Source organism: Bubalus kerabau, chromosome 1 (assembly GCF_029407905.1).
Source record: "Bubalus kerabau isolate K-KA32 ecotype Philippines breed swamp buffalo chromosome 1, PCC_UOA_SB_1v2, whole genome shotgun sequence".
NCBI classification, from domain to species: Eukaryota; Metazoa; Chordata; class Mammalia; order Artiodactyla; family Bovidae; genus Bubalus; species Bubalus kerabau.
The window spans coordinates 220,845,916-220,872,415 of NC_073624.1; the positions used below are offsets into that span (position 1 = coordinate 220,845,916).

Below are 26,500 nucleotides of genomic sequence, written 5' to 3' on the forward strand. Positions count from 1 at the left end.
AAAAGAGTCGGAAATGTATTACTTGGGTGCAGTCTCAAAAATGACAGAATGATCCCTGTTCGTTTCCAAGGAAAACCATTCAATATCACAGTAATCTAAGTCTATGCCACAACCAGTAATGCTGAAGAAGCTGAAGTTGAAGGTTCTTTGAAGACCTACAAGACGTTCTGGAACTAGCACACAAAAAAGATGTCCTCTTCATCTGCAATGAAGGGACTGAAATGCAAAAGTAGAAAGTCAAGAGATACCTGAAGTAACAGGCAAATTTGGCCTTGGTGTACAAAATGAAGCAGGGCAAAGGCTAACAGAGTTTTTCCAAGAGAATGCACTGGTTATAGCAAACACCCTCTTCCAACAACTCAAGAGAAGGCTCTCCACATGGACATCACCAGATGGTCAATACTGAAATCAGATTGATTATATTCTTTGCAGCTGAAGATGAAGAAGCTCTATACAGTCAGCAAAAACAAGGCCAGGAGCTGACTGTGGCATAGATCATGAACTCCTTATTTCAGTAATTCAGACTTAAATTGAAGAAAGTAGGGAAAACCCTTAGACCATTCAGGTATGACCTAAATCAAATCTCTTACGATTATATAGTGGAAGTGACATATAGATTCCAGGGATTAGATGTGATAGACAGCATGCCTGAAGAACTATGGATGGAGGTTCATGACATTGTAAAGGAGGCAGTGATCAAGACCATCCCCAAGAAAAAGAAATGCAAAAAGGCAAAATGGTTGTTTGAGGAGGCCTTACAAATAACTGAGAAAAGAAGAGAAGTGAAAGGCAAAGGAGAAAAAGAAAGATATACCCATTTGAATGCAGATTTACAAAGAATAGCATAGGGAGATAAGAAAGTCTTCCTCAGTGATCAATGCAAAAAAATAGAGGAAAACAATAGAATGGGAAAGACTAGAGACCCCTTCAAGAAAATTAGAGATACAAAGGGAAAGTTTCATGCAAAGATGGGCTCAATAAAGGAAGAAATGGTATATACTTAACAGAAGTAGAAGATATTAAGAAGAGGTGGCAAGAATACATAGAAGAACTATATAAAAAATATCTTCATGACCCAGATAACCACGATGGTGTGATCACTCACCTAGAGCCAGACATCCTGAAATGTGAAGTCAATTGGGCCTTAGGAAGCATCACTATGAACAACGCTAGTGGAGGTAATGGAATTCCAGTTGAGCTATTTCAACTTCTAAAAGATGATGCTGTGAAAGTGCTGCACTCAACATGCCAGCAAATTTGGAAAACTCAGCAATGGCCCCAGGACTGGAAAAGGTCAGTTTTCATTCCAATCCCAAAGAAAGGCAATGCACAATTGCACTCATCTCACATGCTAGCAAAGTACTGCTCAAAATTCTCCAAGGCAGGCTTCAACAGTATGTGAACCATGAACTTCCAGATGTTCAAGCTGTATTTAGCAAAGGCAGAGGAACCAGAGATCAGATTGCCAACATCCACTGGATCATCAAAAAATCAAGAGAGTTCCAGAAAAACATCTATTTCTTCTTTATTGACTACACCAGAGCCTTAGACTGTGTGGATCACAATAAACTGTGGAAAATTCTTAAACAAATGGAAATACCAGACCACCTTACCTGCCTCCTGAGAAATCTGTCTGCAGGTCAAGAAGCAATAGTTAGAAGTGGGCATGGAACAACAGACTAGTTCCAAATTGGGAAAGAAGTACATCAAGGCTGTATATTGTCACCCTGTTTGTTTAACTTACATGCAGAGTACATCATATGAAATGCTGAGCTGGATGAAGCACAAGCTGGAACAAGATTGCCAGGAGAAATATCAATAACCTCAGATATGCAGATGACACTATCCTTATGGCAGAAAGTGAAGAACTAAAGAGCCTCTTGATGAAAGTGAAAGAGCAGAGTGAAAAAGTTGGCTTAAAACTCAGCATTCGGAAAACTAAGATCATGGCATCCAGTCCCATCACTTCATGGCAAATAGGTGGGGAAACAATTGAAAGAGTGAGAGAATTTTTTTGTGGGGGGGGGGCTCCAAAATCACTGCAGATGGTAACTGCAGTCATGAAAGTAAAAAATGCTTGCTCCTTGAAAGAAAAGCTATGACCATCTTAGCATATTAAAAAGCAGAGACATTACCCTGCCAACAAAGGTCTGTCTAGTCTAAGCTATGGTTTTTCCAGTAGTCATGTATGGATGTGAGTGTTGGACTTTAAAGAAAGCTGAACGCTGAAGAATTGATGCTTTTGAACTGTGGTGTTGGAGAAGGCTCTTAGGATCCCTTGGACTGCAAGGAAATCCAACCAGGCCATCCTAAAGAAATCAGTGCTGAATATTCATTGGAAGGACTCATGCTGAAGCTGAAACTCCAATACTTTGGCCACCTGATGCAAAGAGCTGACTCATTGGAAAAGACCCTGATGCTGGGAAAGATTGAATCCAGGAGGAGAAGGGGACAACAGAGGATGAGATGGTTGGATGGCATCACCGACTCAATAGACATGAGTTTGAGCATGCTCTGTGAGTTCATGATGAACAGGGAAGCCTGGTGTTCTGCAGTCCATGGGGTTGCAGAGAGTCACATTCTACTGAGCAACTGAACTGAACTAGAATCTAGCCTGCTAGGCTCCTCTGTCCATGGAGATTCTCCAGGGAAGAATACTGGAGTCAGTTGCCGTGCCCTCCTCCAGAGGATCTTCCTGACCCAGAGATTGAATCCACATCTCTTTTGTCTCCTGCATTGACAGGCATGTTCTTTACCACTAGCACCATCTGGGAAGCCCACATAATGTGTGTGTATGTGTGTGTGTGTGTATATATATATATATATATAATTTTTAAGATTAGTTTTCATTATAGAAAATTGTTTCCTGTGTAAAAATTGTTACAGTAAATCCTTGTTGTTTATCTATTTTATTGTATTTATTATTATTTTTTTCCACACTGTGTGGCTTGTGGAATCATAGTTCCCCAACCAGGGATCAAACTCAGGTCCTTGGCAGTGAAAGCACAGAGTCCCAACCATAGGACTACCAGGGAATTCCGTATTTTACATATAGTAGGGCTGCCCTGATAGCTCAGACAGTAAAAAATTCCCCTGCGATGTAGGAGACATGAGTTCAGTCCCTGGGTCAGGAAGATCCCCTGGAGAAGAGAATGGCAATCCATTTCATTATCCCTGCCTGGAGAATTCATGGACAGAGGAGCCTGGTGGGTTGTAGTCCATGGGGTTGCAAAGAGTCGAACATGACTGAATAACTTTCAGTCACTCACTCACAGTATGAATCTTTTAACAACAAACAATGATATGTTATTCCATACGCCTAATTTATCCCTCCTCCTTCCCTTTCCTCTTTGGTATCCTTAAGTTTGTTATCTTTGTGAGTCTATTTCTGTTTTGTAAATATATTCATTTGTATTTTCAGATTGCACTTTTAAGTGATATCATGTAATATCTGCCTTTCTCTGATTTACTTCACTTAGTCTGATATTCTCTAGATCCATCCATGTTGCTGCAAATGGCAAGAGTTCATTCTTTTCATGGCTAAGTAGTATTCCATTGTATGTGTATATCACACACACCACATCTGCTTTGCCTATTAATCTGTTGATGGTCACTTAGACTGCTTCCATGTATTGGCTATTGTAAATAGTGCTGCTTTGAACATCGGGGTGTGTTGTATCTGTTTTGTTTTTCTGGTGGCACTGGGTCTTCCTTGCTGAGGGTGGGCTTTCTCTGGTTGCGGTGAGTGGGGGCTACTCTTCATTGCGGTGGCTTCTCTTGTTGTAGAGCATAGGCTCTAGGCACGTGGGCTTCATTGCTTGCAGCATGAGGGTTCAGTAGTTGCAGTATGCAGGCTCTAGGGCACTGAGGGCTTCAGTAGTCATAGCACACAGGCTCAGTGGTTGCAGCTCATGGGCTTTAGAGTGAAGGCTCAGTAGTTGTGGTGCCGGGGCATGTGGAATTTTCCCAGACCAGGAATCAAACCCTTGTCCCCTGCATTGACAGGTGGATTCTTTTCCACTGTGCCTGTTGTATCTGTTTTTAATGGGGAAGGGAAAAAGTCTTTCTACCACAGCACAAGATGGGTGCATATAGGCAAACTGCTCTGCAATTGCCTCTTGTCTGCCATTTTACTTTTGGTTTCTTTATGTCTTAATTCTTCTTTGTTTTTATATTCCTCCTTTACCGATATTTTTATTAAGTGAATATTTTCAAATGTAACATTTTAATTCCTTCAATGGCTTTTAAACTGTATTTTTGAGTTATTTTCTCAGTGGTTTCTCTAGAGTTTATTATATACATTATAATATCAATATCTCCTTCAGATTTATATTAACTTAATTCTATTAAGGTATAAAGATATTACTCCTATATAACTCTTTTTTTTTCTTCTTCTTTGTTCTATTATTATATGTATTATTACATCTTGTAGTGGGTTGAATTGTGGCCTCCAAAAAGGTATGTCCACTTCCTAACCCTTGGAACCTGTGAATGTGACCTATTTGGGGGAAAAAAGGACTTTGAAGATGTAATTAAGTTAAGGATCTTGGGATGAGGAGTTTATCCTGAATTTCCCAGGTGGGCACTAATTCCAAAGAGAAGTGTTTTTTTATAAGAGAGAGAATAAGGGAGGACACAGACACAGAGGGAAGGCTATGTGAAGATAGAGGCATAGTGGAGTCATGAACACAGCCATCAAAAGCTGTATGCGGCAAGAAATGAAATCTGTGCTAGAGCTTCCAGAGGGGTGCAGCCTCGCCAACACCTTAAGTTTGAATTTCTCCCCTCCAAAACTATGAGAAAAACTGTTTTAAGCCACCCAATGTGTGGTAACTTTTTTGCAGCAGCTACAGGAAAGCAATACACATCTCTATATATTACAAGCCCAACAGTACATTGTTACAATTATTACATTATATAATTTTATGTCTTTTAAAGATGTTGAGGGAAAAAGGAAAGAAATTATATATTTATAGTGTTTCTCATTTCCCATTTCTGGTTCTGTTAATTTATTGCCCTGCATTGGAATTTCCTTATCCATTACAGCTGTTCTTCCATCCACTTCCTTTGTACTATAATTGGCAATTTTGTTTCATTTCTATATATTATAAACCCAGAAATATGTTTATATATATTGTTACATACAATTGGTTTTTTAAAAGAAGAAAGGAGAAGCTTCTGGGCCTACCTCAGAAGGAGTACTATCCGTCTTTCCCTGCCAGAGCCAAGGAGATCTTTCTTGGATGTTCACTTTGAGAACCTAGTGGGATTCCTGAAAGTAAAGTCCATAAAAGTAGGCATGCTCTCCCTTCACTTCAACTGTAACCTCCATGCGTTTCTCACTCTTAAGATAGTCCACAACTCAGCCTCCAGCAATTTGTCAAAATTTCAATTTAGGTGTTCCTACCAGGCTGTGCCTCTAGAGGCTTCTGCTCCATGGAAACAGGTCTTGGTTGACTCTCTGCATTTGCTTATTTCTCCAGATTTTGGTGACTTCCCTGGTGACTCAGATAGTAAAGCATCTGCCTACAATGCGGGAGACCCAGGTTTGATCCCTGGGTTGGGAAGATCCTCTGGAGAAGGAAATGGCACCCCACTCCAGTACTCTTGCCTGGAAAATCCCATGGATGGAGGAGCCTGGTAGGCTACAGTCTATGGGGTCACAAAGAGTTGGACACAATTGAGTGACTTCATTTTCACTTTTTTCTTTCCAGATTTTAGAGTAGAGGTTTTTCCTGTAAACTCAGTTCTCTGATGGGTTCAGGAAAAGTCATGTATCCAGCTTTTCTTTTTATTACAAGAAAAAAAGTGATAAATTCTAAGCTCTTTACGTGTTGGAGGTGAAACTGGAAGTTTGTTCTTTCTACTTACTTTTCTCAGCCTTCTCAAGTGTTTCTTATTGTTCTTGACTATGTATTAATACCAAGCAGAGTTTGTTCACTTTTTTACTATTTCCAATGTGGCTCTAATTTCTGCTATTATATTCTATTATTTCTGATTTTATATTTCTCTCCCACTTATTTCATGAGTTGTATCAGCTCAGTTTTCATGGTCTTCTGTGGCATTTTCATTTTTTTTTTTTGAAATTCTGTATCCCTGAGTTCTTAATTCTCTGAGACTCTTTAAAATTGTTTCATGCATCTTTTAACTAGAGACCTTTAGAGATCTGTGTGTTATTATCTGTTATTTTTCATATTTACTTTCTTATTCCTTCTTGTAATATTTATATAGGTCCTGCATTGGCTCTTTTTTGATTAGTATTTATCTTTGAGAGGAGTTCCTTTAGGACCAGCTATCTGCAGGTGGAAATGTAGATGGATGGGCCAGTAGTGCTCTGGACTAAAGTGAGCATTTCCTGTTTACCATTTGTTAGAGGGGTTTGTGTATACCTTAGCTTTTACGTATCTCCCAATAATGAGAACTGGCAGCTGCAGAGCAATTTGTCCTCCATAGTTCTTTCTTAATTTTAGCACATACTTAGGTTCACTCTTGAAATAATTGTGCATCTGCTCACTAGTGCATTCACTCCTGCTTTTTCTCCTATTTTGTGCTGACAAATAGGATTATGGAAAAGCCCTGCCTGATTTAACTTAGGCACCTAGATATTTTTGTTTCAAATAAGGGATCTTTTGTTTTACATCTCACTGTGAAGTATTACTTTGGAAAACTCTAGTCTACCAGCTCTTCCCAAGGTCTCCAGTGGCAAGAATATTCTCTCAGCATTTTCTGGCATCTTGGTCCAATTTTCTTAGCACTTGGTAACTTCTCTTCATATATACTATGGTTGAAGTTCCAATGCTTTAAGGAGTTTCATCAAAGACACAATTTTACTTTTTGTTGGCTATTCTTCTGTTGTTTTTGGTAGGTTTTATGGAGAAGAAATCCATTTTCATTTATCCATAATTGATTGAAATCCCTCTTTTTGTCTAGTTATTGCAGATATGTAGGAAAACTATGTTTTATAACTTAGTCATCTCATTGAGCTCTCTTTCAGTTCTATTTATTTTTCTTTAATTGTCTGGGACTTTATGAATAGAAAATTTTATTACCTATAAATTTATCATCTATTAGTGACAGCATATTTTATCCTCCTCTCTAACACACACACATATGTACACACACTTCCTTATCTTGTGTTGTCTAGAATTTCCAAGTCAGTATTGAATAATAGCTATTACATGCTGTTATGCTTATGATTTTTCATGGCAATAATTCTGATATTTTTATTGTTTAAAATAAAGATGGCCATTTTGGGGGGTGATAGCTGTGAAATTTTTATCAAAATTAAAAAATATATAAATAATTATGATCTGGAAATACTTTGTTTTGAAACTATAATATAATGTGAGATTTATGTAGATTCTTTTTTGGTGAATGTTGATAGTGCCTTTGTCAGATCTTTATTTTAGGTTAGACACTCCTATAAAACTGATGTCAGATAGGATGATTAGTAGTGGTTGCAAGCCTTCCTTTTCAGCCGCATGTGATGAAATTTTTTTCATCAGCTCAGAGGAAGATCTGGTGTGACTGCTTACCAAATATGTAGGAATATGAAATTTGATATAGGTAAAATATGTGATTGAACCAGACTGGCTAGCTCTTAATACAATGACATTCAGCCAATTTGACTTTAAAAAATTAAGTGTAAAAGTCTAGGATTTTTTGATCTGTGGCTTAATAACATCTAGGAAAAAACCACATATGAATTTTAGCTTTAAATCCATCATAAAAAAGTTATGTGATGTGGCTGTTAAAGAACCAGATGCAAGTTTAGACCCTTACTTGATATGGAGTATTTAGAATGAAAAGGCAAGATCTCATCTCCTTGGATATTATGACCAATCTGGAGCATGACTTTAAGTTCTGAGGACTATACTTTGAAGATGAAATAGAGTAAGATTTTATAAAGAGGTAATTCTAGAAAAATTAGCATAGTTATAAAAAGGAGTAAGAAAACACAGCATAGAGTTAATTAGAGTGAAGATTCATGAAAAAAATGTCTGAGACACTTTATATAATATTATGTTATGGAGAAAAACTTTGTACAAACTTGAGAAGTTCTATAGTAATGTGCTATTGGTAAAGTGTTCAGGTTAAAAAAGAAACAATGATTGACATAGGCTGTTGTGTACTGAGAGTAGTTGAGCCATTTAATTTATGTGCCTGGAGCTTAGCTAGATATTTCAGAGACAAAATTGAGTGATACAGATCTCTACCCTCAAACAATTCACACTCTGTTAGGCTTGATTTGAAACCTTCATGAAGCAATATTATGGGATGAAAATTGCTTAATGTGATTGTGATGTCCAGTTTTTTAATTTACTTCCCATAAGTACAGAATATATTCCCAAAAGAATAATCTTAATTACTAAGAAAATCTTAAGTACAATAACATTTTACTGACAAACTCTGGTGGATATTCAGATCATTCTCCTGTTTGGCTTCAGGATCTCTAACATGAACTCACGCATTATGGCTAGCAATCTCTTGAATTTACAGATTACAGCCAAGTTTGGTGGGAGAGCTTTATAGTAATAGTCTTTGCAATAGAACCCAAGCAGAAATCAGAGCAATGTTTTTGCACAGAGTCCTCTTAAAGTTGTACTTGCACCTAATTAAAAGCTTGAAAATACTTGAATTAGGAGACACTATAGAAAATCCCACGAACTGGCAAAACAAAATATTAGAAAGGAAGGGTTCTGCTATAGAGAAGTTAATTCATGATTTTAACATGGCAACCCACTCCAGTACTCTCGCCTTGGAAAATCCCATGGATGGAGGAGCTTGGTAGGCTGCAGTCCATGGGGTCACTAAGACTTGGACACTACTGAGCGACTTCACTTTCACTTTTCACTTTCATGCACTGGAGAAGGAAATGGCAACCCACTCCAGTGTTCTTGCCTGGAGAATCCCAGGGACGGGGGTGCCTGGTGGGCTGCCATCTATGGGGTCGCACAGAGTCGGACACGACTGAAGTGACTTAGCAGCAGCAGCCGCAGTAATATTATACACAGGAAAAAAGTTTTTAGACTTTCTCATCTTCAGGATATCCAAATATTCAGATATCTAAATATTACTTTCCCACAAACTAGTTTATATCAATAAATATTGAGTGTGTGCTGTTGCTTCAGTTGTGTCCGACTCTTTGTGACCGTATGGACTGTAGCCTATTAGGCTTCTCTGTCCGAGATTCTCCAGGCAAGATTACTGGAATGGGTTGCCATGCCCTCCTCCAGGGGATCTTCCCGACCCCAGGGATTGAACCTGTGTCTCCTGCAGCTCCTGCATTGCAGGTGGATTCTTTACCACTGAGCCACCAAGGAAACCCAAGGGCAGGGGTGATATATATTATTTTTCATTTTATAGTCCTTGATAGCAGAGGAGTAACTTTTGACATGCCACATTTCAATGATTATTTTATGATAGGCTTTGAAGCAGAATTATTTTAAAAACTGAAGTATAATAGAAGTATTTATGCTTTGTAATAATTATAATATATATTAAATAAATAGGCAGCTCATAAATAAAATAAATAGGTAGCTCAGTGGTAAAAGAATCTGCCTGCTACTGCAGGGGAGGCAGTTTCGATCCCTAGGTTGGCAAGATTCCCCTGGAGAAGGAAATGGTAATCCATTCAATATTCTTGCCTGGGAAATCGTATGGACAGAAGACCGTGGTGGGTTATAGTCCATGGGGTCCCAAAGAGTCTGACACCACTTAGTGACTAAAACAACAAGAGGCAGCCTGCCCTACTTCCTTGGAAGAAATAAGGGGTGGGTTTGTGATGGACAGAGGAGGTGATTGGTGTTTAGTGGCACAGTGAAGTTACCAATCCCACTTAGTCTTAAAACCGGAAAGCTGGAGGTGCCTGTTTATCCCTGCCTGCCCCACCTACATTTTAAGTGACAGTTAAAAAAATTATTAGAGAAATATTCAGGCATATAGTAAAGTTGAGAGAATTGTGTAATTAACTCCATGTATCCAGTACTCAGCTTCAGTAATTAGCCGTATGTTTAGGCAGTTTTTTGACTAGTAAATATAATGCCCTGAGAGCTTCACTTCTTTATCTGTATTCAACTTTTGTCTTTCAAATTTTGGTTCTTGGGGCTTTGGATACTGAAATTGTATCAAAAGAAGGATTTGAGTGAGGAATTTAGTGTTTAGTGTTTAAGCTTTTTCAGCTCTCCACCCTCTCAGGAGAAGCCACTGGTTGTAGGGTGCTATTGTAGGTGGAATTTGGAAGTATTGTGGCCAAGAGCTGTTTTTCATAGAACAGATCACTGTCCCATTTTCCGTGCCGAAGACCGGCTAAAAACAAAGCTGGGGAACCGACGGGCATCAGGTCTGCTCTTACACCAATTCAGTGCTGTTTTCTGAATAAGAGCAAATTTACAGAACAGTTTCCTGGTCACGCTCTGGGGAGTATCTCAGTATTTCCCCCTTCATTTTGTACGTCCAGGTCCAGTTTGGGGATGAGCTGTCAATCTTTCTGAGTTTCTGATGCTTGATATTGACTAGCTTCTAACCACTTCCTCGCCCAGAGCTTGCCGAGCACTCCCCTTAGGGGCTCCTGGGGAAAGAGAAAAGCTGCTGATTTGGTAAAAAGAGGGAACGTTGAGCCGGAATTGCGCTCGCCTAGTTTTGTGCCTTGAAAAGCGAGAGTGCCGGGGAATGATCCCCATATGCCCCTCGCTGGTTCTCGCTATAGAAATCTTGGCGTCTCCGGGGATATAAGAAAGTGCAGGAGAGACTTAAACTCTCAGCGGAGAGGCTGAGAATCCAGCACGGAACGCACCATAGCACTTGGTTTGGGGGTTCCTGTTTCCTTAAGCCTAGAAGGCCTAGTGGTTCATGGTCGTGGTCCCGCCTCCCAGGGTGTCGGCTCGGCGGTTCCTCTCGGAATTCCTCCCTCTGCCGGCCCTGTAGGGAGTCAGTGGGTCCGAGCGCCCGGGACCCGATGCTCGGCTCTCAAAATAGTCGCTGAGAGACGCCCAGCCGAGCTCAGCCCCAGTTTTAAGCCGTCTTCATGTAGAGTTTGTAGACGTTAAGACTGCGGCAGTCAGGGCGTTGTCCTAGGAAACGCAGTTTAAGGGAAGGTGTGTTAGTTTCTCGGAGCATCTCTTTGCCCCGCCTTGCGCTCGCTGCCTGGGCGCGGGGCGAGTTCCCAGTGGGCGGGCAACCGAGACCGCTCTTCCCGGAGCCCGGCAGTTTTCCTCGCCTCTGCACCCCTAGGCGGCGCTGCGCTCCTCCGCTCCCGCAGGCTCCGCTTTCCCAGACGGCTGCCGAACCTCGAGTCTAGCAAGCCTTGCTGTCAGCCGGCCGGTCCCGGGAAATTACGGCATTCGGAAGGCGAACGTCGGCTGTCTCTGCACTTCCAGCGGGCAGCGGCGGCCGACCGGCCTTCGGTTTTTTCCTTTTACCACGGCTTGCACTCTCCGGGAGTCCGGAGCATGGTCCCGGGTCACGGCTGGTGGAGCGAGGACGCCGAGAGGGAGGGGGATGGTGGGCTGGAGGGTGGCGGTTCTATGTATGTGGGTTTCCTGCGGCTCTGTAGCCGGACAGCTCGAATACTCAGTGTCGGAGGAGACCGAACGGGGCGTAGCCGTAGGCAGTGTTGCCCAGGACTTGAGGCTGTCAGCGGCCTCTCTGTCCTTGCGGAACTTTCGCTTCCTTTCCAGCCGCGGCGAGACTTACTTCGGGGTTGATCTGGCCAGCGGAAGCTTGGTGGTCCGAGAGCCGGCGGACCGCGAACGGCTGTGCGGGGCCAAAGCTGCCTGCGTCCTGATCTATGAGCTTGTGCTCGAGGACCCGCTAGAGCTGCACAAGGTCCATGTTCACGTCCTGGACATCAACGACAACTCGCCTCACTTCCCTGCCGGCGACGTGCAATTCCATATTCCTGAGTTCCTTATGCCCGGAGCCCGCTTTACTCTCCCTAATGCCGAAGATGCCGAGGAAGGAAGCAACGGGTTGCTAAGCTACAGCCTGAGCCCCAGCCGGCACTTTCGCCTGGACATGGGTTCGCGGGTCGACGGCAGCGAATTCCCAGAGCTGGTGTTGGAGAAAGCGTTGGATCGGGAGCAGCGTGCCACCCACCGGCTAGTGCTCACCGCTCGGGACGGCGGGCTGCCAGCTCGCTCCGGTGAGGTACAAGTCACCATCGTCGTGGTGGACACAAACGACAATGCACCTGTATTTGAGCGCTCAATATACCGCACCAAGGTGCCAGAGACTGCACCCAATGGGACTGTGTTATTCCGAGTGCAAGCCTCGGACCCGGATGAAGGCTCCAATGGGGAAATCCGGTACTCCTTAAGCAATAGCACCCAAGCCAAGCTGCAACACCACTTTCACGTGCACCCTAGAAATGGGGAAGTGCGGGTCGCTGCTTCACTAGGTCCTCCTGAAACGCTGTTGGAGGCATACCTTGAGGCAAGGGATGAAGGTGCCTTCAGTCTAGCCAGCACCGTTAAACTGCTGGTGGAGGTGACTGACGTGAACGATCACGCCCTGAGGTGAACCTTCTCACTCTCTCCAGTCCCGTTTCCGAGGACGCCGCCACTGACACAGTGATTGCTCTCCTTAATGTAAGGGATGAAGACCTTGGTCCCAATGGTAAAGTCACCTGTAGCATGTACGGTAGAGGCCCCTTTAAGTTGAAGGCTTCCTTTGGCAACTACTACAGCTTGGTGACTGATGGGCCGCTGGACCGGGAGCAAGTCAGTGAGTACCAGGTTCTGATCACTGCCTCGGATGGTGGCTCACCTCCACTTAGCACTCGCAGGACACTGACTGTGTCAGTTGCTGATGTGAATGACAACACACCAAGCTTTCCTAAATCGAAACAGGAACTTTTTGTGGTTGAAAACAATGCCCCTGGGGTCTCCCTAGGACATGTGTTTGCCCAGGACCCAGATCTGGGGAAGAATGGCCTTGTCTTCTATGAGCTGTTGGATATTATCTCTGAAGGACAGGCAGCCTCTAGCTTGGTGGAAGTAGATTCATCCAGTGGGGCTATCACTGCCAAAATTTCCTTTGACTTTGAGTGGCTCAGGGGGTTTCACTTCCAAGTGGAAGCCCGGGATGGTGGCTTTCCTCCCAGAAGTGCAACAGTGACTGTGAACTTGTTTGTGGTGGATAGGAACGACAATGCTCCAGTCATCTTGTTTCCCTTGCCCAAAAATGGCTCTGTCCCAGTGGAAATCGTGCCCTGCTCTGCCAGAACAGGACACTTGATCACAAAAGTGGTAGCAGAAGATGCAGACAGTGGCTCCAATGCTTGGCTTTCCTACTACATCTTTCAGGCTTCTGACTCGAGCCTTTTCAGAATTTCAGCCAACATGGGAGAGCTCCGTACTGCTCGTTTAGTTCTTCCCACTGATGCAGTTAAACAGAAGGTGGTGGTGGTGGTTCAGGACCATGGAGACCCATCACTTTCTGCCTCTGTCACATTGGGTGTGCTGTTGAGCAGCTCTGCCCCTCAGGTCCTTCCAGACTTTGAAGATGGCTGGGAAACAGGAGGGCACCTTTCTGCCCAGAACCTGTATTTAACAATTGCCCTGGCCTGTATTTCCTTTTTATTTCTGGGGTGTCTACTTTTCTTTGTGTGTAGCAAGTTGAGCCAGAGTGCAGGTTGTTGCACTCAGAGCTGCTGTCACTCTCCAGAGGAGCTGAGGTATGGAAGCAAGGTGGCTTCGAATCCTTGCATGTCATCAGCCACAATAGATGTCACTACAGTCGAAAGACTTTCTCATACTTATCTCTGTTGGGCCTCCCTGGGACTTGGTTATGATAATAACAGTTTGCTGTTGCATGGGGGATACAGTGCTGCTGACCTGAGAAATCTGGCCTCTGGGGTAGAACTGAATGTGCCAATGTCCTGTCTCCGGATTTGGAATAGGAAAGGGGATCATGCAAATGTCAATGCCATGGTAAGCATATTTTATGGAATTTGATTCCCTTGACCAGGAGATGGTCACTAGGTATTTATAAAATGTTTCTTATGTGAGTCTTTGGTAGCATGTAATCCATTGAATTGAACACTCTGGCTCAGCATCCCCTGTGCTAAGGATTCTGGGAAGATCCAGGTGTTAAAAGAGATCATTTTTGGCCTGAAGGAGGTTACAGTTTATTTTTGAAAAACCAAGGTAAGAAATTCAAACCTATTAAAGAACAATTAAAGTAATACAGTATAAAGTTCTAAAATTGAAAAGAATAAACCACCAAAGTTTCTGGAACAGGTAATAAACAACCTGGGATGTCTTTGAATAATTCCTTTTATGAATTTCTTTAAGGAATTACTTGAAATAAATATCCTTTCATTAGAAAACATATTTTGAGCAACAGATATGTTTAAGGCATTCTGATACCTAAGGTGAGAATGAAAATTATGGAAGAGTTTTTGCATAATACAAACTTAGTATCATGGATGATGAGACATTTACTCAAACCATAACAAATACATGATTTAAACATGATGATAACCTAAAACATGTAAAAATAAATCATAACAGATGTTCAAAGAAGGGAGAGAGAGAACATCTAGACAGGGAAGAGGGAATTAGAGAAGGTTTTGTGGTAGAGATGGCAGTGAATTGGATTGTGAATGCTATACCATTTAATAAAATGCAGCATATTCCCTAGGCTATATTTTACAATGAATACTGTTTTGACAAAGTAGTCTTTTTTGATAATGGTATTCCAAAACATAGATAATAGTTCCACACAGTATTTGTAAATATATAGAAATAATAAGCATGTCTCAGAGCACTTATTTGTACTGACAGAAAGATGATACAGTTGGGTATAGGACTTGACAATCTTTTATTATGTGTTCCTATTGATGCATTTCACAAAGAAAACAGATGTATAATTGCCATGTCAGAAACATTTGTGTGTTCAAGGTGCACTTCCCATTCAAAGTCCATTCAACTTGGATTTAATTTTCTTATTATTTTAGAAGCCAGTAAACTTTGAAATAAGAAAATACCATGTTAAGGTGCAATGTCCCTAAGAAGGCTTCCCTCGTAGCTCAGTCAGTAAAGAGTCTGCCTGCAATGCAGGAGACCCGCGTTCGATTCCTGGGTCAGGAAGATCCCCTGGAGAAGGAAATGGCAACCCACTCCAGTATTCTTGCCTGGAGAGCCCCATAGACAGAGGAGCCTGGCAGGTAGTCTATGGGACTTGACAGTCTATGGGTTTGCAACAATTGGACATGACCAAGCACACACAGCAACAGCAGCAGCACCTAAGAAAGATTAAATTATTCAAATACTTCAGTTCATCTATAGTGGCCCTTGGTATTTCAAAATTTTCTAAGAGAAGTGGGAGCAATTGGATTAGAAATTTTCCAGTATTACTTTGTGACTTCTCATAGAGATCATGGATACAAGGGAAGGAGGTATGCAGAAGTTAGGGAAGGGAATGAAGGGAATGTTTTACCATTTCAGATAATAAGAGGGAAATTGGGTTATAAGTTACTCTACTTCAAATAATGATGTTAACCGCAAATAAAATAGATTTGCATCTTTTATAATTTTGCATATTTAATATTTACAGCATGATACAATGGAATCCATTATATACTATATGATTAGTCAATAACTTGATGAATAAATGATTCAATTTGTGAATCTATGAATTGAGTGGTAACACTGTTTAATATATAAATAAAAATTTACTTTTTTACTTTATGTTTATATATAGCTAGCAGTTTAAAGGCCCTTTTCAAATACATTATTTCAATGATTATTTTCTTCCTTATGATATATAATCATGAAACAATACAACAGGGATTTTCTGGTCTACAGCTAGCATGAACAACATCAATGCTGTGTTCTGGGGCTAAATACCAGTCCAGTTTCTGTAGATGACAAAGTGATTAGCAGGAATGCACATAATTATTGTGAAATTTGCATGAATGAAAATTAAAGTGCAGCTAATTTTAAGGGAGAAAATTGGTGCACAAAATATTAGTATTTCAGGTATCGAAACACAATGTATAAACTCTCCTTCTATTAAGAGAATTCACTATTTCTTTTCTTCATTGCTTTCTGTAACAAGGAGAGATAAGAATACCAGTAGTGTCTATGAAGTTTGAGAATTAGGAATTGTTTGAGAGAAACATTTTGACTAGACTGCAAAGGAAACATAAGTAAGCATTAGGAAGATCAATGGATCTGAGAGAAGGAACAGTATCCACTTAGAAGGAAAGAATATAGCTAATAACAGAGGAATATGTCCCCTGCCCCAGAATGTTTACATTTATGTGAGTGATAAAGTAACAGAGATATATACTGTTTAGACATGGAGGACTATTGTGCCATCTCATCCATCCAGTTGAGCAATCTTCCCATCATTGTTGATATGTTGCTTTATAGGTGGTTCATTGTTCATTTTTATGGGCTGGATATTTCCTTACATATAAAGAAAGTTTGTTGTATAAAAACATGGACAAAAATAACATCTATGAAGCTGGAGTATTTGTAATTCAACACAGGCATTTATCACTTACTTTTTCCTCCAAGTGCAGATTGATCCAGTCTTTTGATGCTTTAGAAAAGAATGCTCGTCATGGTGTTCATTGAATGCCTTAAGAACAACTATAGAATTCTAGAAATAAGGTATTTGTTGCTTCAGTTTTAGAAATGATCTCTCTTTTGAAAAGCCTGCAATTTCATAATTTTAACTGTGTCCGAATCACACAGAATCATGTTGATGCATATGTACTTATATTTTGTTCTACTCTAAGCTCTTTTCTCTTATTTTAGAGTACATTAGTATAGTTTACAATACTAAAAAAAACAGCTTATGAAATTCAGGAAAACATTTTATCTGTATCTCTCCTTTGATAATATTTAACAGATATAAACAAAATTGACCTATTGTGCAACAGCTAAGCAATATGAGTCTCATGTCAATTTTTTTCTGTTAAGATTCTTGATAATTTTTTAGATGATATCTGTGATACATCTACTTCCTGTTAAAAACTGCATTGGCAGTTTTTAAAGATAGTAAATATTAGTGTCCCAAAAATGCACAACAGCATAAACTGACTTTATTAAAAATTTCATATGAAAATTATATTTTTAACATACCAGTCTAAATTAAACTAAACCAAATTAAAGCAACTTCTCTTTTGCCAGGATCTATGGGGCATAAGATATTTCCCCTTTGCAGTGTCATTTGTTAATGACAAATGGTAGACTGTTTTTGGCATTCTGGGTGTTTTTATTTGCTAACATATATTCCCTAAGTAGACTTGCCCATAGGTTAACTGGGTATTTCCTTATATCTATTTTGACTTTGAAGCTGATAACCACACTTTGAAAAACTTTAGAGTGCAGAATCTAAGGAAGCATGCAGGCTATATGAAATATGTTCAGATTCAAATATATGGAGACAGAACAATAGTATTCTTTGTATAATATGGAAACCTCAAACTAGTGACAAGGAGAGAAGAGCATCATAGCTTTAATAGAAAAGAGAAAAGCAATGCTTTGGGGAGATGTATGAGTGGGAGAGTTTTGACAGCATGTATGATAATGTTAATGACCTATTGATTTTCACTGAAATCAATCGAAATCAATCAATAACCTATTGATTTCGATAATGTTAATGACTGTTGATTTTCATCATTAATGTTAATGACCTATTGATTTTACTTCAATATTTTCAGTAATATTTCAGAGACTAAATACTCTAGCTGGGTTGGGATGAAAGTAGACTGAATTACTAAGAGGTTTTTATATTGCTCAAAAGCATATAATGTGAATATCAGAAATAGCATTTGGCAGAATGTCAAATGAATATAGATCACAATCTAGGATTCTGACTAACGTATGGGAAGTAAAGAATTTATTGGTAAGGATTATTCTTTAAAACCAAAACTTAATGATAAAGGTGGTTACTCACTTTGTTCCCAATTTTAATTGATGAGAAGAGAATGGGTCAAGATATAAATAAGTTACATGTCTCTTTTATACTGCATTTATGAAAAATAATTGGTAATAATAAGGCAAGAATACTGTAGTGGGTTGCCATTTCCTTCTCCAGGAGATCTTCCCGACCCAGGGATTGAACCCGGGTCTTTCGTATTGTAGGCAGACGCTTTACCATCTGAGCCACCAGGGAAGTCCCATATGAAAAATAATTAGGATAAGAATTTCCTCCTCAATCTTTAAACACAGAAGGTCATTATGTATTCATCTGGAACTTGTCTTAGAATCTAGGGATGAATATGAGATCATGTAGTCTTCGTGCTGCAGAGAAAGAGAAAAGCCCTTCTGTCCCAACTCAAATTGTTGGCTGTTCTTAGAGCCATCTGATTGCCATGTACACATACACTATTTTCATAACTGAACTCTATTGACATACCTCAAAAATGTACTCTCTGAATTCAGGTACATTATGCTTATTCTTTGGAATCTTTAAGCAAAGATTACAGCTGTTTTGTTTAGAATCAAAATGATGTTCTTATAAAATAAAAACAACCAATAAAGACATCTTAATAATGTATTCATCACTTGAGATTGGCATGTCATTTTCCTTTCTTTTAAGGATTTGCTATCAAGGTTATGCTGACCTTATTAAACAAGTTAGAAGTGTTTTTTTTTTCCTCTCCTTTTTTTCTAGTGTCTGGTCATGTTAAGGTTGGTGATATATCTTTATCAAATACTTCATAGAATTCACTAAGGATATTCTCTGTGCCTTACGTTTTATTTGTGGGAAAGTTTTAAATCATGAAATCACATTTCTTTACTATAAAAGAAATATTAGTAATTTTATTCTTCTTATTTCATTTCTATAAATTCTCTTTTCCAGAAATACATTAATTTTAGCTAAGTTTTCAAATATTTAAGCTAAAATATACACTAAATATGGCATAAAGTTTTTTTTTTTATAATGTCTTCTTTGTAATCTTTTAACATTTACAGGATCTGTAGTGATATTCTTCTTTCCAATCCTAATGTTGTTGTCAGCTCTCATTTTTCCTGGTTAGACTCGGCAGTCACTTATTATATTAGCCTTTTCAAGGACTAACTAAGTTTTGGGGATTCTCTTTCTTGTATATTTGCTTTCTATTTCGCTGACTTCTGCTCTTAACATTATTTACCTTCTCATATTTCTTTATATTCAGTTTGCTATTTGATTTCTAGCTTTTTGTTTTTCAGGTTTTGTTGTTTCTAATGTATGGATTTATGGATTTAAAGCCAAAAAATTTCCACTTAGTATTAGCTGATTCATGTAAATCTTATTTTAAAAATTTTATTTGAAGTATAACATACATAAAAGTTCATATATCATATATTATTATACATAAAAGTTCATATATTATACATGTACAGCTTGCTGAATAATCAAAGCCAACACAATCATGTGATCACCACAGAGATAAGGAAGTAGAAGAGCATTACCAGCACCCCAAGCCCCCCTCAGCCTCCTCTATCACTGGGCTTCGCTGATGGCTCAGACAGTAAAGAATCCGCCTGCAATGCACGGAGACCTGGGTTTGATCCCTGGGTTGGGAAGATCCCGGGAGAAGGGAATGGCTACCCCCTCCAGTATTATTGCCTAGGGAATTCCATAAACCGAGGAGCCTGGTGGTTTATAGTCCATGGGGGTTGCAAAGAGTTGGACATGACTGAAGCACTAATACCTCATTACTCTCATCTGAAAATATCACTATTGTAATGAGTTTCAATGTCATAAAAATAGGATCATATAGTATGCTTATGGTTTTGTGTCTGGCTAGTTTAATTCAATATTATACATGTGACGTTCATCTGGCCTGCTGTGTGTAGCAATAATCCATCCATTAAACTGCTGTTTATCGTGTTGTATGAGTATATAACAATTTATTTATCCATGTTTCTGTTGTTGGACATTTTTTCAAGTTTATTTTTGCTATTATAGACAATTCTGCTATGGACATTTTCCCTGTGTCTTTTGGTGCACACGTTAGCATTTCTGTTAACAGTGTATCTAGTAGTAGAAATTGCTTGTTTATGTAGTATGAGTGTTCTCAACTTTAATAGATACTGCCAGCGGTTTCCCAAATTAGTTGTTCCAAGTTATTCTCCCACCAGCTTAAGAGTTTTAGTTACTTCACATTCTTGAATAATTAGTATTACTAGTATTACCAGCCTTTTACGTTTTCATCATTATAGTGGTATGTACTCATATCTCATTTTTAAAATTTAAACTCTAGATTTGAGCTAGTTTTTTTTGCATGTAGTAAGTGAATATGGAACAGTCTACAAGGTGAATATTAAAGTGCTTAGACCATTTGTCCCTTCCTTCCACTATATACTTTTAAAGTCAGGTTTATTGGTTGTTTGGGGAAGGCAATGGTAACCCACTTCTGTATTCTTGCCTGGGAAATCCCATGGATAGAGGAGCCTCGTAAACTACAATCCATGGGGTCGTAGAGTCAGACATGACTTAATGACTAAACAACAACAACAATTGGTTGTTTGGGAAATTTGGCTCTCTGAGTTATACAGATCTTTCAAATGTGGACACATTTTATTATGTAATAAAAAAATAATATTTATCAATACCACCATTGCTCTCATCAGATGGTCTTTTAGTATTGGGAAGCTACAGGCTCACCATGGTAGAGGAAAGTTTTCCAAAATTATAACTGTCACTCAAAATCTTAAATTTTAGTATTTGCAACAAATACTATCATTCATTTTCCTTGCAGTGAGGGATTCATTTCATTCATTTTTAAGAGAATGTCTGCTCTCTGGTGTTATAAATACCCAGATTCATTTTGTAAATTTCCTGTCTTGGACCTGGACCCAACCATTCCCCAAGAATCCTTCAATTCTTTTTTGTGGGAGATGTTATTTAGAAATATAATCTGGGTGGTAGGTGTGCTCATTCCTACAGGATTGAGTCAACATTTCTAGGTATTTTCAGTTACCGAACTAAGGGATATGCATTTTTAAAAAAGTAAAATCACAAGTTCATACTAATCTTTCCAATTCAAGTTAAGAACTATAAGGTTTTTAGTTAATTTCATTACTCTTATATTTGTATGTCCTTTCTCCCACCATAAAAATCTTAGTGTTCATTTATATCAACATAATTACTAATTTATTACCACACACTAAAAGACTCAGAGAACAGTACCAGCACTACACCAACAATGTGGTTACAGTAACAGTTTAATGTTTTTGCCATTCTTTTCATTTGTAGGCTGCATTTTACTAGGCTTGTACAAATTGTTGTTTAGTTGCTAAGTCGTGTCCAGCTCTTTTGCGACCGCATGGACTGTAGCCTGCCAGGCTCCTCTGTCCATGAGATTTCCCAGGCAAGAATACTGGAGTGGTTTGCCATTTCCTTCTCCAGGGGATCCTCCCTACCTAGGGATTGGACCCACGTCTCCTGCATTGGCAGACAGATTCTTTACCACTGAGCCATCAAGGAAGCCCCTTGTGTAAATTATCATGTTTTAAAGTATCTTGGAATAGTTCATCTCTGTGTAGTTAAGCCACAAACTACATAGAGTTAGATTATTTGTTTCAAATTGCTTTCAAAACTAGGGCTTTTTAAGATTAAGTATTTTTGAACCACCTTTGTCCAATTCCCCCTCTTCCCTACCCCCACCTCTGGTAATCACAAATCTGATCTCTTTTTCTATGAGTTTGTTTTTGAAGTATAATTAACCTACAGTGCTGTGTTAATTCCTGGTGCACAACATAGTGACTTGGTATTTCTATATGTTATGAAACGGTCGCCATAATAAGTCTAGTTACCATTTGTCCCCATACAAAGGTATTATATTATTATTGACTGTGTTTCCCACAGTGTACGTTTTTTACCTGTGACTCATTTATTCTGTAGCTGAAAGTTTGTACCTCTTAATTTCCCTTACCTAGTTTACTCATTTCCCACCCTCCTCCCTTCTGGCAACCACTTGTTTCTTCTCTGTATCTGTGATTTTGATTCTATTTTGTTTATTCATTTTTTTAATATTTGTTTTTCAAATGTAAGTGGAATCATGCAGTTTTTGTTGTTGTCTGACATATTTCACTTAGCATAACAACCTCACAATCCACCCAGATTGTCATGAATGGCAAGATTTTATTCTTTTCTATGACTAATATTCCATTATATATATATGTGTGTGTACACACACACACCACATCTTCTTTATTCATTCATCTATTGGTGGACACTTAGGTTGCTTCCATATCTTGGATATTAATAGTGATTAATGCTGCAATGAACATAGGGGGTCCATATATCTTTTCAAGTTAGTATTTTCATTTTCTTTAGAAAAGTATCCAGAAGTGGAATTGCTGGGTTATATGGTAGTTCTGTTTTTAATCTTTTGAGGAAACATCATACTGTTTTCCATAATGGTACACGAGTTTACATTCCTATGAACAGGGCATGAGGGTTCCATTTTCTTCACATGCTCGTGAATACTTCTTTCTTATTTGCTGTCTTTTTGATAATAGTCATTCTGACAAGTGCGAGGTGATATCTCAGTGTGGTTTTGATTTGCATTTCCCTACTGATTTGTGATTTTGAGCATCTTTTCTTGTATGTTGGCCATCTGCATGTCTTCTTTGGAAAAATACCTATTCAGATCCTCTGCCCATTTTTTAATCAGGTCATTTTTTTGATATTGAGTTATATGTGTTCTTTATGTATTTTGGATATTAGTCACTTATTGGATATATCATTTGCAAATATTAATATCTTCTCCCATTCAGTAGGTGACTTTTTCATTTTGTCAGTAGATTCCTTTGCTGTGCAAAATGTTTTTAGTTTGGTGTCGTCCCATTTGTTTATTTTTGCTTTATTCATTTCATCTAGATTGTCTATTTTATTTACATATAATTGTTCATAGTAGTCTCTTGTGATTCTTTGTATTTCTGTGATATCAGTTGTCACTTTTTTTCGTTTCTGATTTTATTTGGCTCCTCTCTTTTTCTTGATGAGTCTGGCTAAAGGTTTATCAATTTTGTTTATCTTTTCAAAGAACTAGCTCTTAGTTTCATTCATCTTTCCTATTTTTTTTTAGACTCTATTCTATTTATTTCTCCTCTTATCTTTATGATTTCTTTCCTTCTGCTAACTTTGGGTCTTTTTGTTATTCTTTTATAGTTCCTTTCAATGTAAGGTTAGGTTGTTTATTTGAAATTTTTCTTGTTTTCTGAGGTAGGCTTGTATCTCTGTAAAGTTCCCTTTTAGAACTGCTTTTGCTGTGTCCCATAGATTTTTAGATCACTGTTTCTGTTTTTATTTGTCTCCAGATATTGGTTGATTTAATAGTAACAAACCAATCTTGCATTCTTAGCATAAATGTAGGTTTGTTGTGATATATTATTATTTTTATATCACTAGATTTAGTTTCTTAACATTTTGCTTAGAATTTAAAAAATGTGTATATGATAGAAATTGACTTGTAATCTTTCATTCTTATAATGTTTTTGTCAGGTTTTGGTATCGAAACTATGCAGGTCTCATATAGTAAATTGAGAAGTATTACCTTTTTTCCAGTTCTCTGGAAAGTTTGTATATGTAAATCAGCGGTTTTTTCCCCCTCCTGTAAACATTTGGAAGAATTCAGAATGAAGCCTTTTTGGACTAGCATTCTCTGCATTAAAGTTTTTAATTATAAATAAATATCTGTTATAGATATGAAACTATACAGATCTTCTGTTTCTAGTTATAACAGTTGCTTCATTGTGTTTTTCAATAATTTTGTGCATTCAAATAAATGTGAAAATACATTTATAGAGTGTGGGCTTAAAGTTGTTTCATAATATTTCTTCTTATTATTTTGAAATCATAGGAACCATATGTTTCTTTTTGTATTGCTAGTGTGGTATTTTTTATTTCTCTTTTTTTTTGGATAAGCTTTGCTGTAGATGTGTTGGTTTTATTAGGCTTTTCAGTGAGCCATCTTTTGACTGCCAGAAAATAAAAAGAAAATATTACCTTTAAATGAGCAATAGGAAGACGGACAACTGAAGTCTCAAGGGAAAAATAAAAGCCAGAATACAATGAAGTGACATCTTCAAGGGATCTAAGAAAACCTGAAAAACCTAGAATTTTATACCCAGCAAAAATATCCATAAAAAAAAGAAGTAAATAAAAATATTTTCAAATGAAACAAAGTTGAGGAAATGCATCCCAATCAGATCTGCACTGAGGGAAATAGTAAGTGATTTCTTTATGGAAAATTTTCCCAATTAGAAGCTCAGAAATATAGGAAGGAAGGACGAGGAAAAAGAGGAAAGAAGAGGAAGTAAATATTTACTGACTAAAACAATAATAATGCACAGTAGAATTTAAAATATAAGAAGAACTGAAATATATGAGGACAACAACAAAAATATGGAAAGAGGTAAATGGAATTAAAAGGGTTTAAGGCCATTACATTGTCCTGAAAGTAGTGAAAGTAAAAATTATATTAGACTTTAATAAGTCCAGGATAAATGTTGTATTTTCTAAGGAAATCCATTTAAGATAGTAAAGAAAAGTAGCCAATAAGTTAGTAGCAGAGAGAAAATGGGATAAAAATATACTTAATTAGTCCAAACGAAGGCTAGAAGTAGGGGAAAGGCAAATTTGATAAGATATATACAAGTAGAGATTAAAATCCAGGTATATCAGTAGTTACATTAAATGTAGATAGACTAAACACTCCAATTACAAAAATGGTCATACTGGTTAGAAATTATACTCCCATATGTCAGTTATCAGAGACACACTTACAAAAAGGATAAAAAAAAGTGGGAAGTAAAAGAATGGAAAGAGACATACCATGTAAACACTTATCAAAAGGAAACTGTATAGCTAACTTTACAGGTATCACTTATAGTGGACCTGAAGGCAAGAAGACTTATGGATATAAATAGGGGCATTATATAATAATAAAAGGGTTAGTCTATTAGGAAGATAAAACAATAATAAAATTTAATGTGTTAATAACATCATGTTTAAGTACCTTAAGCAAAACAATTAAACTTTAAGGAGAAATAGAGAAATCTATAACCAGAATGGGAAATTTTAACATACTTTGTTCAGAAACAGAATAAGGAGACAAAAAAAAAAAAAACAAAAAACAAAAACCAAACCCACAACAATGAGGATACAGAGAATTTGAATAAGGGGGTTAATGAGCATGTATGTGTGTGCATATAAAACCACCCAGTAATTGCAGAATGAAAAATCTTTAAAATACACATGAGCATGTGGTACATGTAAGAAAATTAAGTGTAATCTGGATCATAAAAGAAATCTCAATGAATCCATGACAAATTTTCATGCATGCATGCTTAGTTCCTCAGTCGTGTCTGACAGCATGTCAGGCTGTGAATGGTTGATTTTTGTAAATGTTCATGAATGTCTGTGTTTATGAAAGGGGTAATATTATAAAATTGCCTGTAAAAGTACTCTGTATATGTCTATTAAGTCTTTTGCCAGTTGTGTTGTTCAAATATTCTGCATTCTTTTTTACTCTTTTTATTTGCTTATTTTATGTGACTGAAAAAGTTATGTTATATTGTAAATGAACTGTTTATTTCTTCTTGGATTTTTGTCACATTTTTACTTCATATATTTTGAGGCTTTTTATTTTATTTAGATACTTAACCCAATTTAGATTTGTAATATTTTCCTGTTAAGTGGAAACTTCTAACATTATGAAATAACTTTATCTCTACTTCTGTTGGTGATGAACTGTTTTAGTTTTTGTTTGCCCATGATGTCATTCTTGATAGATATTTTTCCTTGGGTATGGAATTCTAGGTAAGCATCTCCTTCACTTTGGCACATTAAATTTATCACCTACTTTTTGGGTTTCACTGTTGTCTTATTGTGCTCTTTTGTGAGTAATTTCTTATTATTTTTCTTTCAATTTTGCTAATTTTGTCTTCTTTTGTGCCTAATATTCTACTAGAAGTGTCCCTTGAGTTTTATTTTTAGTTATTCTGTTTTTCATTTAAAAATTCTAATATTATTGTTCATATCTACTGGGTTATTTTAAATTTATTTTACTTCTCTGAAAAGATTTTCAAACTTGCTTTTTATTTCTTTAAATATATTAAATCTCTGATATTTCTACAGTCTGCAGTCTGAAAGTATGTTTCTGCTGAGTGCTGCATCAACTAGTTTTTTATCACAGCTCCATATTTCCATGTGTTGCAGATTTCCCCTGACTTCTGATGGTCATTACCCTGAAAATAATATTTCTCAGGATATCCTGAGATCTTGTATGAAAGTACCTTCAGGATAGATTTTTATTTACATCTGAGGGGCTTCCCAGGTGGCTCAGGCGTTAAGAATCTGTCTGCAATGCAGGAAATGCAGGAGATACTGGTTCAATCCCTGGGTCAGGAAGATCTCCTGGGGAAGAGTATGGCAATCCACTCCAGTATTGTTGCCTGGAGAATCCTATGGATAGAGGAGCCTGGCAGGCTACAGTCCATGGGGTCACAGAGAGTCAGACACTACTGAAGTGACTAAACACACA

At 38.0% G+C, this 26,500-nt stretch overlaps 2 protein-coding genes across 4 annotated transcripts in view; both read left to right on the forward strand.

Annotated features, from left to right (window-relative positions):
• LOC129633768 (protocadherin alpha-C2) overlaps positions 1-26,500 on the forward strand; it is a 128,872-nt gene that overhangs the window by 32,360 nt on the left and 70,012 nt on the right. The gene's annotated exons all lie outside the window — the stretch shown is intronic.
• PCDHAC1 (protocadherin alpha subfamily C, 1) lies at positions 11,500-14,166 on the forward strand. Its single transcript, XM_055555722.1, is given in 2 exon segments — positions 11,500-12,505; positions 12,508-14,166. Coding segments are annotated over 2 exon segments (2,454 nt in total). The 3' UTR covers positions 13,956-14,166.